The sequence below is a fragment of the Eublepharis macularius genome, chromosome 2 (assembly GCF_028583425.1).
Source record: "Eublepharis macularius isolate TG4126 chromosome 2, MPM_Emac_v1.0, whole genome shotgun sequence".
Lineage (NCBI taxonomy): Eukaryota > Metazoa > Chordata > Lepidosauria > Squamata > Eublepharidae > Eublepharis > Eublepharis macularius.
Window position 1 is genome coordinate 206,137,868 of NC_072791.1, and position 17,576 is coordinate 206,155,443.

At 43.5% G+C, this 17,576-nt stretch overlaps 1 protein-coding gene across 2 annotated transcripts in view; it reads left to right on the forward strand.

The window, feature by feature from the left end:
• Positions 1-17,576, forward strand: part of ITPRID2 (ITPR interacting domain containing 2) — a 96,387-nt gene that overhangs the window by 75,874 nt on the left and 2,937 nt on the right. For both annotated transcript variants that reach the window (XM_054971720.1, XM_054971721.1), the window contains 6 exons: positions 3,770-3,847; positions 4,893-5,020; positions 7,191-7,341; positions 8,810-8,875; positions 10,525-10,929; positions 16,292-16,412. In XM_054971720.1, coding sequence (XP_054827695.1) covers positions 3,770-3,847; positions 4,893-5,020; positions 7,191-7,341; positions 8,810-8,875; positions 10,525-10,929; positions 16,292-16,399 — 936 coding nt within the window. In that variant the 3' untranslated portion in view covers positions 16,400-16,412. The remainder of the gene's footprint in view (positions 1-3,769; positions 3,848-4,892; positions 5,021-7,190; positions 7,342-8,809; positions 8,876-10,524; positions 10,930-16,291; positions 16,413-17,576) is intronic.

Genomic DNA, 17,576 nt, shown 5'->3' on the forward strand with positions numbered 1-17,576 from the left:
CATTCGCAGTTTTGGGAAAACCCAATGCAATCCATTTGGGTAGGCTTTCTTGGCCGCTTGTCACGAATCAAACAGACTGAGTGATCAGTTTTCATCTGATCACCACTTTCGAAAACGTCAGGTTCAACAGTTGGCCGTGTTCATGGCAAAATTTGCAGCATCCCTACAGAAAATCAGAATCTGAATTTGCACCAGGTTTCATCATACAGTTTTGAGATTTAGAGTTGGATCCCAACCAAGTTTTCTCTATGGCGGAATGGAACTTTCCTGCCTCTCCTTCCAGTGCAGCCCATTGTTCCCCAGGAAATGCTGGTTTTGTGGGATAAGGAACCCTGCATGTCATTACATGCAGGGGGATGCAGTAGGAAGAGAAAATCAGCAGGAAATGCAACTTTCATCTGGATTTAACCCCAAGGATATTTGAGGCAAAAAGAATTACTGATTGCAGAAACGTGAAAGTGATAATGAAGGACACTTAAAATGTTTTCAGCGGCCATTTGTAAAAGAAATGTTCATTGTGGGGTACTACATTACTGCTTTACTTCCAGAGCTAGTCTGTATTGCCAGTTGGGAGAATATTGCATCACGCTTGACCAAAATCAAAGATTACTAATCTTAGGGGGAAATCTTCCCAATGCTCATTTATGCTTTGTTTCCTGAATCTTCAGTGAAATACTCAAGAGTTTGTCTTAGAAAAGGATCTTGAAAAATAATCTGAATACTGTAATACTAGTCTGTGAATAATGCTATAGTAAACTTGTCTGCCCAGCAAAGACTGAAAACAAATGCCCAACTTTGTATTAAAGTGTTGGGACTATGGTAGTGCTGAAAGTCTTTCAGTGAAAGATGCATCAAAAGTCCACAATAATCTTATATACAAATAGCAAGTGACCCTGATCTGTGGATACTTAAATATGGAGACTGGAACCATGAACAGACAAGACAGATCTTCCTACATACCTGAAAAATGCCCCAGGTTTGCAGAAAAATCTGAAATCTAAAAAAATACATTCGGGGTTTTTAAAAACCCAAAATGATTAAAGGAACTTCTGTAGCTTTAACCAGATGCTCTCAGTGGCTGTTGCTAAGCAACCATAAGAGTTTAGCCAGTATTCCAGGCTTGGGTTCTGTCAGGAAAAAGCAGAGAGGGCAGGGGCAGGGCTCTTTCTGAGCCTATTATGGCCATTGAAGGAGGACTTATCAGGGCCAGGCCCAGAAGCAAACACCAGGCAACTTGATACCACATGACTTACCTGACTCACCTAGGCCTGGCTGTTTGCTACTGCTCAGCAGCAGCCCCTCCCCTAAAGCCAGTGTAGTGTAGTGGTTAGAGTTTCAGAATAGGATCTGGGTGAGCCACGTTTGAATCACAACTCTGCTGTGGAAGCTTACTAGGTGACTTTGATCCAATCACACACACTGAGCCTAACCTACCTCTCAGGATTGTTGTGAGGATAAAATGGAGGCAAGAAGCATGATGTATGCTACTTTGGGTCCCCACTGTTAAGAAGGCAGCATATAAATGAAGTAAATTAATAAATATAGATGAAGGTGGGGGCCAGATAGAAGGTATTTTGTTTAATGGGTTTGAAAGAGAGGACATAGGGAAAGGTGAGCATATGGAGACTACCAGGAGGAGGGAAAGAGGAAATAGTGTGGGAAAGGGGATACAGGGAAAAGTGAAGTGCCCCGCACAAGTCCTTGCAGGTTCCCCACCATGCAACTGGGCCTGGCTCAACCAACACCATGCAACTGGGCCATAGGAGAGAAGCTGTCTGGTGTGGAAGGGGGAAAGGTGAAAACAGTGGGACAGGCAAAGGCAGGTGGGAAGGAGAGAAGGAAGCAGCAAAGGGGGGGCGACACTATGGGGGACAGGGATGGGAAAGAGGACATGGTGTGGGAGGGGAGCATGAGATGCCGCCCTCAAGTCCTTGTGGATCCCTCACTTTAGTTATCTATTACACATATCCTATGCACGGTATCAGAGGAGTTTGAGATGATTCTGGCTTAAACAAGATCCAGATAGTTTAGGTGTTTTGAACAGGCTTCACAAGGGGTATGTGAATTTTCTCACAAAAGGAGGAGGGAGGCAGATCAGGCCAAGCCCTTAATGGTGGGAAGCGCAGAATTTTCCTTGCTGTCTAGCCAATTCTTCTGCCAAACAGGGCAGGCAAGTTTTTCTTAGAATGCCAAAAGGCCTGTTATTCCTATGCAGCTTCTACCTAAGTGGAGGGGCATGCATCTCTTGAACTAGTTTCTATTTACATCCCCCTCACAGGCACATCTGTTCTGAGATAGAAATGCCCCTTTAGGAAGAAGTAATATTTCACATGCCTCTTCTGAGGTAAACTTTCTCTAACTGGGGGGAAAATTACAAAATCTAGTCTCACCCTTCTTCCAGGGAAAGAGTGGCATATATTCTGTCCTCCCCGCTTTGTGCTTACAATACTCCACTGAGGTAGGTTAGGCCGTAGTTCACCCAGTGAGTTTCAAGGCTTAAAGACTATTTGAACCTAGATATCAACACTCCTAGTCCAAAGCAACTCTGTGACTGCCAAGCAACCATTTTGAGACTTGGTCTGTTTGTGACTGGTTGCTCCCAAGGTTCTTGAGAAAAATTAAGTAGCTCTCAGCAGCCTGTAGCCAGATGCTTTGAAGGGACTTCAAATGGAGTATTGTTACACAGACAAATATTGAAATGTGCTGTTGTTTCCCACGGGGAAATTCCTCTGTACCTGACATGCAACATAATAGCAAGTGAACTTGACCAGAATTGTGAAATCCTAGTGATCATGAATGAGATACAGCCTGGTTTAGTCTGTGAACTTTTCCATGATGTTTTCATAGCTCATAAAACTCTGAGTTTTACTGAACTGACCCATGTTTCCCCTTGCTTTAAGGGGCCAAAGTTAGTGGTCTGTGTTTCCACTCATGGCCAGAAAGCACAAATTGCTCCCTGCAAGTGAAATTGTTTCCAGAAAAGTCTCTCAAAGACTGCAAACAAGAGATCATAAAAATTCTTGTTTCACATGATAATAGGTGAAATCATGCCCTTTTGGAATGGAGAGCTGATCGTTATGGATCCTTGAACAAGTCACTCTCTCAGCCTTACCTACCTCATACCACTGCTGGTAATCTTTCAGCCTCAAATATACTAGCCTGTTACCTAAAAATTCATTAGCTAAATTGGGTTCTGAGTTCTGCTTACTGGAGCTCATACTTTTTCTTCAGATTGGGCCACTTAGAGCTGTTAGAGAATGCATACATAACTCTAATTATGTAACATGTCAGAAGGCTGTGCCCTGCTAAAATTTCACTGTATGTGAAAATGTTCAGACCGCAAAATGAAAGCTGAGTGACAGAAGAATTGAATTGGCGGTTAGTGGCCAATCCACCCTGTCTCAAATTTAAGTACCATTTTTGTGTATCAGATTTATCTGGTGTGGGAAAGGTAGAGGTAAAAGTGCAGTCATATTGCCTGTAACATTATCAGAATAATGTATGTGGATTTCACAGCGTGAGATCAGACAAGAGGATCAAGTTTGTGCATTTAAGCAATGCTAATTAATTTTTCCATTAAATTATTATAGACCAACCTGGGGTGCAGTAGCCAGTTTTCTACATTCATGTAAAGTTGTTCACAATCAGGTTATGCCGCATCACCAGTTAATATGGTGCTTGACTGTTGCCTATTGCTTTAGTTTGTTTAATGTAACTGGCTTGTTCATACTTTCTTACTGATCTATATATGTTGGTTCTTTTTCTCTAGAATGCTGTGATGAGAGGTCATGACATTACGACACCTTCTTACAACACTCAGAGATCATCCATTCTACCTCTGTATGAAGTAAATGGCACTTTTCCTTCATTTTTTTCTGTTCATGATAAAAGTGTGTTTATTGTTTAAATTATGACAGTATAGATGGTTCAGACTTTGCCTTTCTTATCTCACAGAAGGAAATCATTTTACAAAATAAAAACAAAAACATATGAAGACTTGGATATGACAGACTTGGATATATCAGAGAGCCAGTTTGGTGTAGTGGTTAAGAACACGGGACTCTAATCTGGAGGGCCGGGTTTGATTCCCCACTCCTCCACTTGAAGCCAGCTGGGTGACCTTGAGTCAGTCAATTAAGAGCAGCAGGACTCTAATCTGGAGAGCCAGGTTTGATTCCCCACTCCTCCGCTTGAAGCCAGCTGGGTGACCTTGGGTCAGTCACAGCTCTCTGGAGCTCTCTCAGCCCCACCCCCCTCACAGGGTGTTTTGTTGTGGGGATAATAACATACTTTGTAAACCACTCTGAGTGGGCATTAAGTTGTCCTGAAGGGCAGTATATAAATCGAATGTTGTTGTTGTTGTTGTTATACTCAGTTCTCTGTCCCCCCATTCAAACTTCCAACCTAAGCTGTTTCAAGAAGTGTACACAAGTCAGAGAGAAAGTTTAGTTTTCTTTGATTTATTTATCTCCCAAAGCAACTTACAATACTGAAACAAGAGAAAGGGAGGGGAAAGGTTTCTGGCTGAAGTGTAGGTTTCTCTCCCCTCCCAGCTCTAGGCTATGACCCTGAGGCTAACAATTAAACAGCCTGTTCAGTTTTGACCTTTGGCTTGTACCCCTGGGCATTCCCAGGCCTCAAGTACCTGTGAGTAGAGAAGAAACAGATTTCAGCCGGATCTTACTCTGCTGGTGCTAGCCAAGCTTGCAGGCTCTTCTAAGCTTCCTCTCCTTCCTCTTAGTAGATGGCCATCATCTAGAAGACTGATTCATTGATCAGTCACAGGCCTCCAATGGCGCCAAGATGATTTCAGTGAAAACTCAGTGGGAGACCCCATTCTTTTACCTGGAACTCGTGGAATAAATGATTCTTCTTTCTCCATGTTCATCTAGAATACATTCCAAGATCTTCAAGTAGTTCGGAGAAGCCTTAACCTCTTTAGGACACAAATGATGGATTTAGAATTGACCATGTTGCGCCAGCAGACGACAGTTTACCAGCACATGACTGAAGAAGAGAGGTAAAACGAATAGCTTGTGACACAGTTTGAACTGACAACATAACAACTAGCACTAGAGGGGCTGCTAATTACATCGGTGCATATGCTCCAAAGCACTAAGTTCCCTGTTCTTGCTAAAATCTACTACACCTCCTAGTTTTCTTCCATTCTCAGATGTTGTTTCTTCCTAGGTGAGCAACCCTGAATAAACCACAAACCTCCTTTTGTTCTCCTCCCAAACCCAAGCAGGCTGGCACATCACTTTCTCCTCCTTCCTGTACTGCATACATAGAACCAACACCTAGTTGCTTTCTCTGCCGCTAAAACCTTTTGTTTCTGCTCGTCTCCTGCTCTGATCATTGCAGCCTTTCTCCTCTCCACTTGGTTCAGAATACTTCTGTCAAGAACACTTCTGTCAACTTTCCATCCTTTTATTGTGGCCTCTCTTCTTTTGGTAAGTTCTCTTCCAGTTCCTATTCTATAGGACTTTCTGCATTTCCAAGGTGTTGACTTGGATGCTCGGGATTTCTACCTCAGTTAAAGACTTTTGCAGCTACCCCTATGAGGAACTCTTTTTGATGGAACTATGATTGTTGAAAATATCAATTTGCAATGGTCACCATGCTCTTGCCAAGCAGATCACCCCTCTGAGGTCCACTATGCAGTTTGTGCATTTAATGCAATTGGAGAGGGGCTGTAATTCAGAGACAGAACATGCCAAAGGTCCCAGATTCAATCCCCACCATCTCCAGTTGAAAAAGAATAAGAAAATAGGTGCTATGAAAAACTTCTGGCTGACATTCTGGAGAGTCACTGCCAGTCAACAGTACGGAGCTTGATAGAACAATGATCAGATTCAGTATAAAACAGGTTTATGTATTCTTCCATTTGAATTTCACTAAAATACAATTTCTACGTATCATGTCTGAATGGAGGGAAATGATTGTGGAATGCATCAAAAGCATTCTTTGACCAATTGCTCCTGAACTTCCCACTTCATACATTCACCATCTATGAAACCAACCCTGTTGTTCTCTTCTGTCAAACTACTCCCTACACGTGGGTCATACTCAGCTCTGTATAGCAGGAGTCCCCAACCTTTTTGAGGCTGTGAGCACCTTTGGAAGTTTGAGAGGGGGGTGGCTTCCATAGGAAGTGGAACCAGACCGAAAAAATGGCTGCCTCAGGTAGCAGAGCCAAACAGAACAGTTCCCTCCTCACACCTCTTGGGAAGAAGGAGATTCTGAAGGAAGGATGGAACCACACACTGACTAAGGAAAGCCCAATTGCTTAGTAATCCTCCTAAACTCTTTCATTTGAATGAGGACAGCCAATAATAAGCCCTGCCTTACAGTGGCCCCGCCCACTTCCTGAAAAATTCAGTGGGTGTCAAGGAAATGATTGGCAGGCACCCATAGGCACCACGTTGGGGAATCCTGCTATATAGCATTTAATCTACAGATTTTCACAATACCCCAGTTAGCTTTGCAAGTCAGGCTATCCTTCCTGAAAGATTGACTTTCCTCACTAATCTCTGCTCCAATGGATTTTCTGGCCTGCTTTGAAAAAAATTACTTTAGAAGTAAACATAGAACGCAATATTTCTTCCACGGTAGATGGTGTTGTAGATGAGTTGCCTTGAATCTATGGGGCAGGAGCTTCAGGTGGATTGTTGAACCCTTGCTACATCACAGCCCTCTATAGGGCTACCATTCTTTTTGCTGGTTTTTGGAAAAACCTGCCACCAAGGTGCCAGGCTTCCTCTCTCTCTCTTTGCATACATAGTGAGAGGAGCAGCGGGACAGCAAGGCAAAGCCACGCAGTGGTTGAAAGCCCTCCATGGCTCTGATCCTTAGCTTGGTCCTCAACTAGTGCTTAGCTTATTTCCTGTCCCTGGCTCTTGGTCCGGTGCCCTTAGTCCTAGCCTTGGTCATAGTTCTGAATCCTTGTCTTCCTCTCACTTGAGCACAATGTCACATGACTTCCTCTCCCATGCTTGAAACTTTGTCCCATATAGGGTGGTGTCCCAGGTTTGGAAAGCTTGCAGATCCCACTGCCGTAGATTACATGTGAACATGCAGAGACCAGCATGCCGCTGTGCTGACTTAGGATACGTTTCTGACAATCACATTATCTTCTGTTTTTGCTAACCGGGTGGCATATTCTCTTTTCCGTTGCTCTTCTGATTTAGGTATGAAGCCGATCAGCTCCAGACTCTCAGAAAATCTGTTCGGATGGAGCTCCAGGAATTAGAAATGCAGTTGGAGGAACGTCTACTTACTCTTGAAGAGCAGCTTAGGAATTTACACGTATCATCACCTTACCGATCACAAACGCTCATGGTGGGTGCCAGTTGCTGTGAGCATCCTTGTAACCCAAAGAGAAATGCTTACCATGCGAATAGCAGTCGTGCCTTAAAGGCAGGGCCTGTGACTGAGTGGTAAAGCATTTGCTTGGCATGCAGAAGGACCCAGGTGGAATCCCTGGCATGTCTAATGAAAGGATCAGGAAGAAGGAGATGTGGAATACCCCTGCCAGTCTGAGTAGACAGTACTGATCTTGATGGACCGATAGCATGATTCAGTATTAGGTAGCTTCATGCGTGTTCATATTGGCCTGTGGCCAAGCCTGAGTCTTCAGGGCCAATGCTTTGAAGTGGGCAGAGAAGACAGTAGCTCTGACGTCCTCGAGATGATAGAGGCGTCGAAGTTGATTGCTTCCTTTAAATAAAAGTATGCTGGTGTCTGAAGACCAAAGCCTGGGGGCTCAGCTTGAAGCTGTCTCCACTATAAGTGTGAATGGAGGAAAAGGTGGTATTTTTGATTACACTGCCCAGTTCCCACAAAACATTGGAGCTGTGTTCTGCTTTAGGAGTTCAGCATGCCACTGAATTGTTTTACCATGCATTTCAGGTACTACCTTCCAAATACACCCCCAGTTCCTCTGGCATTCTTGTTGTGAACAAACCTAAATTCTTGTCTGACTGCGTTGCATAAATGTACTTTCGGGGAACAGCACAGCACAAGACACAAATTATTGTATAGGATGCAGGGCTATTCTTCTGAGGGGGTGCCAGGACCTGGGACAAGTGTTCTCAACCTCTGCGCAGCAACCAGCTCAACACTCAGGGTGAAGAAGCCATCTGCCTGCTGGTCACCAAGGAGATGGCCCCACCACCAGCTGACCGGCAGTGGCTTTGGGGCTGAATGTTTGTGGCATCGTGCCCTTTCAGCCCTGAAGCCCAGCAACCTAGTCATCTGGACATCAGAGCCTGCCCCATACGGATCCCACTGCCCAAGGAATTGGCAGTGGTTTGGGGACACTTGAGTGCCAGGTCTCCGAAAGCACAGGGCCTGGAGCAGACACTTGGATTCACTGTACCTGAGGGACATCTCTGATGAGAGTATGTTTGGACTCTTTGTTTAGTGGGCTAAGTGACGCCTGCTAATGCTGACATTCTGAGTGGGACATCTTTGTTCGATGGATTCTGCCATCAAACAAAATGTTCCCTTTTGCAGCATCAGAGTATTTTTCTTTTGAGGAGGTAGGAGAGAAAACATGGAAACGTTGGGAGAAAATAACTGTAAATCCATCTAATTCTTTAAATATTTTTTTCTTTTTTACTACATTCATGATTGGATACAATCTAGTTTCTCAAATGCCACCGTAGACTTAAATGTGTTACTTCTCCGGCTACTTTTGTCTCTGTGCCTCAACCCTTGGAAGACACCATGCAGAACAAGACAGTTAACAGTTTTGGCAGCTTCTTAAAAGTGGCAACGCTCCTGAGTTTCTGCTGTCTCATTGCAGGGCATGTATGGAAGCAGAAGTACTGATAATTTGTCGTGCCCCTCTCCGCTGAATGTGATGGAGCCAGTAAGTAAACAAAGAGCACCAAGACAAGAATGTGCATAGTTTTGATTCAGCGAAGGTGTTTAAGTCTTGAGTGAGGAGTCATACTGCTTTCAGTGGAACTTCCCATAAATGTAAATGATAAACAGTAGCTGTGAGTGGATCCTATCCTATGCTGGTTTATTTGGAATAAGTCCTTTCTACTTCAATAAGGTTGACTGTCAAGTGTGTGTGTATGGGATTGTAGCCTCAATAGAGAATAGCTATTTCCACACATCTTACCTGCCTGTGGAACATTGTGCGAAAGACCCGGAAGACAGCAAAACTCTCAGATAACAGCGTCTTCCTGGCGCGATTTTGCATGAGAAGATGCTGTCTTCCCGGTCTTTTGCACGGTGTTCCACAGGCAGGTAAGACGTGTGGAAAACGGCCAATATATATTGGAGGAAAAAGAAGTCAAATATGCTTGAGATGATCCGTTAGTGCCAGATAGGCTTCAGATATGCTACAGTTCCACTAGAGCATAGGAAAAGAATTGAATGTAACATTTAGGCAATGACAGACTATTAGAATGTTGTGATACCCCCAGAAGGCAGAGAGATGTCATAGGACTGAGTTTCCATCAGTTGAAGATTCCAAGGAGCCTATTGTGTTTCAGCCAAAGTAGTACTCTTTATTCAGAGTGTTGGAGTACAGAATATTAAACTAGAGTCACAGTTAACTGCATTGTAACCCTCTTTAGGGAATTAGCCCAGTCAAGAACCATTGTTCCTGGAAGTTAAACGAGGCATCTTTAGAAGCAGGATTGAGCATTTCCATTCTCTCTGCCCTTTAGTTCTTTGGGACTTACATAGTCCCCTCCTGCTAAGTGACAGTCTTCTCCAGCTGAGGTCAGTAAAACACTAACCCCCCCCCCCTTCCAAGAGCTCCCATAGCACTAGGAGCAGAGCAGGAGTTGCCAAGTTGGGTCCAGCCCCTGAGTTTGGTGATGTTATCAAAAGGAAAAACTTTGGCCTGGCAGGAAAGCAGAGGATGCCTTCCCCTTCAGAGTTTCAGAACAGAAAGATAGGCACAACCCTGCTACAGGATGAAGGGCCTGCTATCATGTGATTGTGTATGCATATTATGTATTCACACATGCACACTATCTGTATATATGATGTTTGTTGCCAGCTCTGCTTCTCATTGACTGGAACCTGTAAATGGGGACTGAAGTTTCCACATAACTACACAGTGTACAAAATAAGTTGTGTAATGCCTGAGGATGAAGTCTTATCTCTCTTTGTTGGAAAGATGTGTTATTGTCAAAGTGTGAAACACTCTGTTCTGTTATAAGGGGTTGGTGTAGTGTAGAGAGCCAGTTTGGTGTAGTGGTTAAGAGCGATGGGATTCTAATATGGAGAACTGGGTTTGATTCCCCACTCTTCCACTTGAAGCCAGCTGGGTGACCTTGAGTCAGTCACAGCTCTCCAAAGCTCTCTCAGCCCCACTCACCTCACAGGGTGATTGTTGTTGTGGGGATAATAATGGCATACTTTGAAAACCACTCTGAGTGGACGCTAAGTTGTCCTGAAGGACTGTATATAAATCAAATGTTGTTGTTGGTCATTGTCCATTTTTGCAAGGTAGTAGGTGAAACAGCTGACTTTTCTCTCCCCTCCTTCAATCCACAGGTTTCTGAACTCATAAGAGAACAATCATTTCTGAAGTCAGAGCTGGGGCTGGGAGAACTTGGAACGGAGGGTCTCCTGGGAGAGAGTTCAGAATCTTTCGATCATGGAAATTCAGATTCTTCATCAGTGTGTTCTAGTCAAGCCAGCAGGAAAGCTGGGGCACATTCATCCGAGACAACGGTTAAGGCCAAGCCCCAGAGCAAAAAAGTGTACCGGGCATGTGTTGCCCTGATGCCCACTCCACCAGCCAGACCAGGAATGGGGCAAGCTCCTGAATTTCCTGAGGAGCCTGTGACCTCCAAATCCGAAGCAGAACCGAAGCTTGATAAGGTGGTTTCTGCACCTACTATTGATGAAATGCATAGAAGCACAGAGAATGATGAACTTCAGCAAGTCATCCGAGAGGTAAGAACGATCTGACTAGAAATTTTCACCTCAAGACTAGGGTTTGTCTGTCTAAATCTTTGGATGGGGTTACTCAGAAATAAGAGTAGTACAGGGGAAAATTCGGCACACAAAGACCAGAGAGAGCCTTAAGGAAGAAGGTATCTATAGAAGAAGGTATCTGTGGTCAGCATTAATGTCCTCGCACAGTTTCTTTTGCTATTATGAAGAGGCAAAGTCTGTTGTGAGTCATTCCTCAAGGAGTACTGCACAGAAGCAAGACCATAAAGAGTATTTTTCAGCAACTCCCAGTTGAGCAAGTGTTCCGTCTAGCCATCTCCAGTGTCACAGGTGGAGTTCTTTTTGAACTTGGGTCTCTTCCATGCCAAGTACGGGTTCTACCATGAGTGACAAGTGCTTCTCACGTTCAGCAATGCAACTGTTAAGCCGCTTCAAGTAGATAACACCTTTTTTAATACAAAAAGTCAGCAACTAGCTTGGGGGTCACTTAAAGAATCTCTGGGCCCCTGAAGGCCAGTGGATTAGTCAACACCCGTGAAATGTGGGAATCATGATCTAGGAAGGGAGATCCACCAAGCAGAGCTCGCCTGTACTTTATGAGCATTGGTCAGTGCTGTTAGTTGTAAACAAGATGATTGAGCTTCAGAAGATGTACTTCCACCCTTCCTCAGTTGCTCACAGCACTGGCTGGTTGTTCAGTGTTAGAAGGAGGAAGAGATCCTTGTGCAGTAGGCTTTGCTCTGCGCAAGCATCTTTGAGTTTTTATCCATAACTGTTTGAAGCATTTTATGTATAGGGGCAGGAAATGCATAACCCCAACTTCTTGCCTTGCAGTCCAAAAGGGCATCTATGGAAAGATCCCAACTTATTTCAGTGAAATTCATTTTCCAGTAACTCTGCCTAGGATGGCAACATGAAATCATCTGACGAAGAGAACTGTGATTCTCGAAAGTTTATGCTACAGTAAAGTTGGTTAGTCTTAAAGGTGTTACAGCACTCTTTTCGATTTTGCTACTACAGACTAACACGGCTAACTCCTCTGGATCTATGAACATAAAATCAGGGATCCTTAAATTTTGGCTGTACGTTATCACTAACCGTTATGTCCATAATTAGGGTTGCCAACCTTCGGGTAGAGCCTGGGGATCTCCCAGAATTACAACTGATCTCCACACTACAGAGATTAGTTCCCCTGGGGAAAGGGGCTGCTTTGGAGAATGAACTCTATGGCGTTATACTCCACTGAAGTACCTCCCCTACCCCAACCCAAATCTCTAGGAATTTCCTGATCTGGAGCTAGAAACCCTATTTGGAGGGGAAAGAATTCCCCCTCCCTTTGCTCAAATCCTTCACCCTGCCTAGAGAATAAAAGAGGGATGCGGGTTGGCCTCTTGTTTCACACTGGATTGTGGAGGCTCTCAGAATTATCAGCGTGTGTCATGGTTTCCAACCTAACATAGTAGATAGCATGAACCCAGCAAAAGAGATGACGGATGAGACATTGGCCTTCTCCAAGGTCTTTGTACATGTCAGGGACCATGGAGAGTGGAGGGTATCTGTTGCCTCTCTTGAGTTCTTCATGATGCATATATGAGTCTGCAGAAGGGGCTGTTTGCAATGTCTGGAGAGAGAAATTGATGGCTGCTCATGGCAGACTTCTTTGTGGATCCCCTTTTCAAGTTGTTCCTTGGAAGTTCTTACAATAACTTCCCTTAAACAGAAGTTGACCAAATCATTTGGTGTGTATCATGAGAGGGAAGGGTTTTTTTTTTTAAAGCGCCTATAAATGTACCATTTGATGTACAATCTGCATCTTCTACATACCAAAAGCATCTGCTTGCCTCTAAAAGAGAATGAATCCATTGCCAAGAAATCTATTAGTATGCATTCTTGATATTTTAGTACAAATGTTAAACTTGTGGCTTTATTGAATAATTTTTCCTCCTTCTGTGTACTTGAATTATGTTATTTCTCTTTTTTTAAAAAAAAAAAAGTATAAGAAGTGTGTAGTGTTTCAGAGCGTGCTTGAGTGGACTGTAATGTGCTTGAGCTTTGACCTGTAACTAGTTTCTGGAATGAGAAAGAACCCGTTAGCCCTTCAGATAAATGAATACACTCCCACAGAAGAGCGCTGCAAAATGCCAAGACGCTTAACTGTTCTCTTTTGGATTACAGAACACACTGTCTGGCCTTTATTAAAATAGTCCATTTAGTCTCTAGTTATAGAAAGCAATAATATATACTGACATAATGTGTTTAAATAAATTGATCTGTTGGTTATTGAGGAATAACAAATTTGAACAAACTGATTTAGCAAGGTTATGGGCTTTCCAATATTTATGGGCACGTCCCTGTTACTTTTCAAGACACTGGTTTACTTTTATAAGAGGATGATAAGATGAGGATTGATGGCTTGGATCCTAGGCAGCAGGAGTGGAGTTGCATTTCAGGAAGGAACTTTCCCCACCTTCCTCTCTCACTGCAACGTTTTGTTCCCTCAAAATTGAACTCCTGGGCATCAGCCTTAGGAACAGTGTAGGGGGCAAAATGCAGGTCTACTGCAAGAGCCTTGCCCACAATCATCTTTGCTTTCTCTGCAAATGCCAGTCCACAAGAGTGTGTGTGTGTTACGAAAGACCTCCAAAACATCCGCTCATTAACAGACTTGCTCAGATCCTACAAACTGGAGGATGTGGCTTCTTTTGATGAGTCAAGACATCTCATTTTAGGTCTTCCTCTTTTCCTCTCCCCCCCCCCCCCCCCCGCTTTTCCTACTGCCTTCCACTTTTCCTAGCGTTACTGACTTTTCCAGAGAATCTCATGATGTGACCAAAGTACAATAGCCTCAGGTTTGTCATTTTAGCTTCTTGGGAGAATTCAGGCTTGATTTGATCTAGAACCCACTTATTTGTCTCTTTGACTGTCCGCAAAACTCTCCTCCAGATCACATTTCAAATGAATCCATTTTCTTCCTGTCAGATTTCTTCACCATCCAACTTTCACATCCATACATAGTAACAGGGAATATCATAGTTTGGATTATCTTGATCTTGGTCCCCAGAGAGACATAGTTAAGGATATTTTCTAGCTCCCTCACAGCTGCTCTTCCAAGACGCAATCTTCTGATTTCTTCATTTTGGTTGATGATTGAGCACTAGAGTAGGGGATGCCCAAACTTCTCGAGTCTGTAGGGCACCTTTGGAATTTTGAGAGGGGGCAGTGAGCACCACCTGAAAATGGCTTCTTTAGGAGGCAGAGCCAATACCTACCTCATCATTTTGCAAAAGACTTGCGCAAGGGGAATAAAAAATAAAAAGAAATCTTGAAGGAGAAATGAAACCACAATCCCAGGTTGCTTACCAGTCCTGATTTTCTAGTGGCTGTGGCTGCTGTTGCATTCATGGAAAACCTTTTCATTTGATTGAGGACAGTCAGTAGCAAGCTCTGCCTTTCAATGGCCCTGCCTGCTTACTGAAAACTTGGTGGGAGCTGGGGAAGTCCTAATAGGCACCATGATGCCCCTGGGCACCGTGTTGAGGAACCCTGCTCTAGAGGAACTGCTCTTGCACCAATGGTATGCCTGCCACCTCAGGATCCAAGTATGAAGATACCTCAGTTTCCCCCATAACAGCAGGCCTTTATTAGGTACGTGTAATTTACCTGTCACCCTGACCTGGATAGCCCAGGTGAGCCTGATCTCATCAGATCTCAGAAGCTAAGCAGAGTCAGCCTTGGTTAGTAATTGGATGGGAGACCTGCAATGAAGACCTGGGTTGCAGAGGCAGGCAATGGCTGCTGTTTGTTTATTCCTTTAGGAATATAATCACCTGAACGACTTTTTTTTTAAAGCAGACAACTAAAGCCAATGGTTTCTTTCTTCAGCACAGCTGTTCAGAGAGAAATCAATTCCTTTGCAAACGTTATTTAACTGAACCGCTCAACACCTCCCCAAAAGTGTACAAGTATTACTCATAATAGTGAGCAAATTTGGGATGTAGAGGTCTTGCAACATCCTGCCAAGGTCACACAGGAAGTCTGGCTGTTGCAAGGCCAGGAATAGAACATAAGTTGCCTGTTCCTAAGCCTGTTTCTTTCCACAAAGATGAATCCGTCCTCTTGTTTTCCCCCATCCATTAACTCGGCTAATTTAGGAAGCCATCATTGGTTTGTTTTTGGAATGCAATAATTTGTTTCCATCATCAGTCGTATTCACAACCTTATAATTTTGCTGCTTCCCGGGGGTGAATAGCAATGGACCCTGATCCAAGTAGCAATATGTGTTCTTTTTTACCCCTGTAGCAGCAAACAGGAAAAGCAGAGCTATGTATATAAGTGGTAAAACTGAACCACTGGCTTGAGTCTCAGGACAGAGGGGAAGTGGGAGTGCTAGCCCCAAAGATGGCTCAAGGTATTTTGCCCCAACCTCCTGTGCTTCAAATAGCCACTTCAGTTCCTTAGGTAGTGAATCAGCCCAGGGGGGTACTCATCCCACATTGTACATAGGGGCTGTCTGTCTCACTTTTGGTATAGGCTACTGGTCCTAGAAGGTACTAGATTTACAGCTGGTCTACTATATTTTTAGTGGTTTTATTAGCCAAAAGTATTTCTCTGAAGGATATTTAATATGGGGGAAAGACCACTGAGTGTTGCACGCTCACCCTGGTAGGGGAGAAGTGGGGTGGATCCAACCATCCTCTACGAAGCTGAAGAGGCACTTGAGCTGGAGGAAGGCTCTATAGAGGATTGTCTGTCTGATGCATTACCTCCATAGGAAAAACAACAACAACCAAATCAGCCCTGTCCAGACTGTCTTTCTACTCACGTGCGTGTCTCTGGCCTGTCAAGTTCTTTTACACTGAAGCGACTCCCGTGTTTTTAGATGTACATGCAAAGGGAGCCACATGGGCGATGGGAATAAGATAAAGGGCCTAAGCTAGCATATGTGAATAATAGTTCGGAAACTCTATAACACCCAGCACTATTTGATGGCGCAACAAATGTGTGATGGCCAGTTTGAATATGGCTTACATGGAGCCATTGAGGAGCTCCATGTAAGCCATATTTTTTTAAAAAAATGCAGTGCATTGTGCATTTATAGCCTAAATTTTAAAATGTGCATATCTATATTCTACTCTAAACTGTAATTGTCTTGTTCTGCATGCTGTAGAGTATGGTACTGTAAGTACAATGTTCATTTGGGACGTGGGAAATGGAGGGTCGGGAAGCTTTATTGAATTGTATAATATTGTATTCTGCTATTCTGAATTTGTTTGCTTGTGTGATTTTTTGCGTTACTTGCTCTTAATTGTTGGCCGCGGGGTGCATAAGCTTGTATCTAAAGAAAAATGTGATCTTGTTTTAGATCAAAGAATCGATTGTAGGTGAAATCAGACGGGAAATTGTAAGTGGCTTGTTAGCAGCTGTCTCTTCCCCAAACAGAGAAAACGCTAAGCAAGAAACACAGCCATGAATTGGTACCACAGGTAATTTCTCCATTCCTTATTAATCTGTATTAACTGAAAGAAAGAGCCAAACTACATATTACATTTTATATAATAGTTATAATAGCAACATTCAATTTATATACCACCCTTCAAGACAACTTCACGCCCACTCAAGAGTTTACAAAGTGTGCTATTCTTATCCTCACAGCAATCACCCTGTGAGGGGGGTGGGGTTGAGAGAGCTCTGAGAGAGCCATGACTGACCCAAGGTCACCCAGCTGACTTCAAGCAGAGGAGTGGGGAATCAAACCCGACTCTCCAGATTAGAGTCCTGCCACTCTTAACCACTACAACAAACTGGCTTTAAACAAGTCATATCTTGGTTTCCTGCGCAGCTCCAAAAAGGGAGCAAATGACTGCCTCCATCTGGATGATTTGAGGTTGGGAAAATGACAAGAGGAGGAAGAAGGAGCCCATCTTCCCTCTGAGCTGAATCAAGCCCCTGCAGACCTTTAAAATGCCATTCACTGTGAGGTAGCAGGGGAAGAAGTGGGCCGAGTCTGCAGAACCCAGACCTAACTCATTAAACACAAATGTGTAATTTGGTAGAAGGACGCGAGGTTCTTCTTAAAATAAGGGATGATAAATATATTTTGAACTGTTAGCTACCTCTGAATTTTCTTTCACCCCTTCCCTTTGTAGCATTCTTCACTGCAACACAAACTCATAGAGCCACTTCTCTTGCTTCCTGAAATCTAAATTACAGTTCGTTTCCTTTTTTAAAACATTGGTATCTCACGCCCTTAGCTAAACAGCATTGTACAATTAAAAAAAAAACACCTTTATAGCAAGACAACAATGAAAAGTGTGGCCCATTAACAATAAAACCACAGTGTCTTTAACCACTGCATAAAATCATCACTTCCAAAAGCCAAAGGACTAATACTGCAAATCTAGAATTCGAGGGCAAGAGCAAAGCAATGAACTATAGTCTGTTTTTATTTTAACATATCTAACCAGCCCCTGCTTTTGATACCATACCACAAATTCAGCTCAGTTGAGATTAGAGATGCCAACCTCCAGATGGGACCTGGAGTTCTTCCAAAATTATTACTACTCTCCAGACTACAAAAATCAGTTCCCCTGGAGAAAATGGAAGCTTTGGAGGAAAAAAAAATCTATATCATAATATCCCTGCGGAGC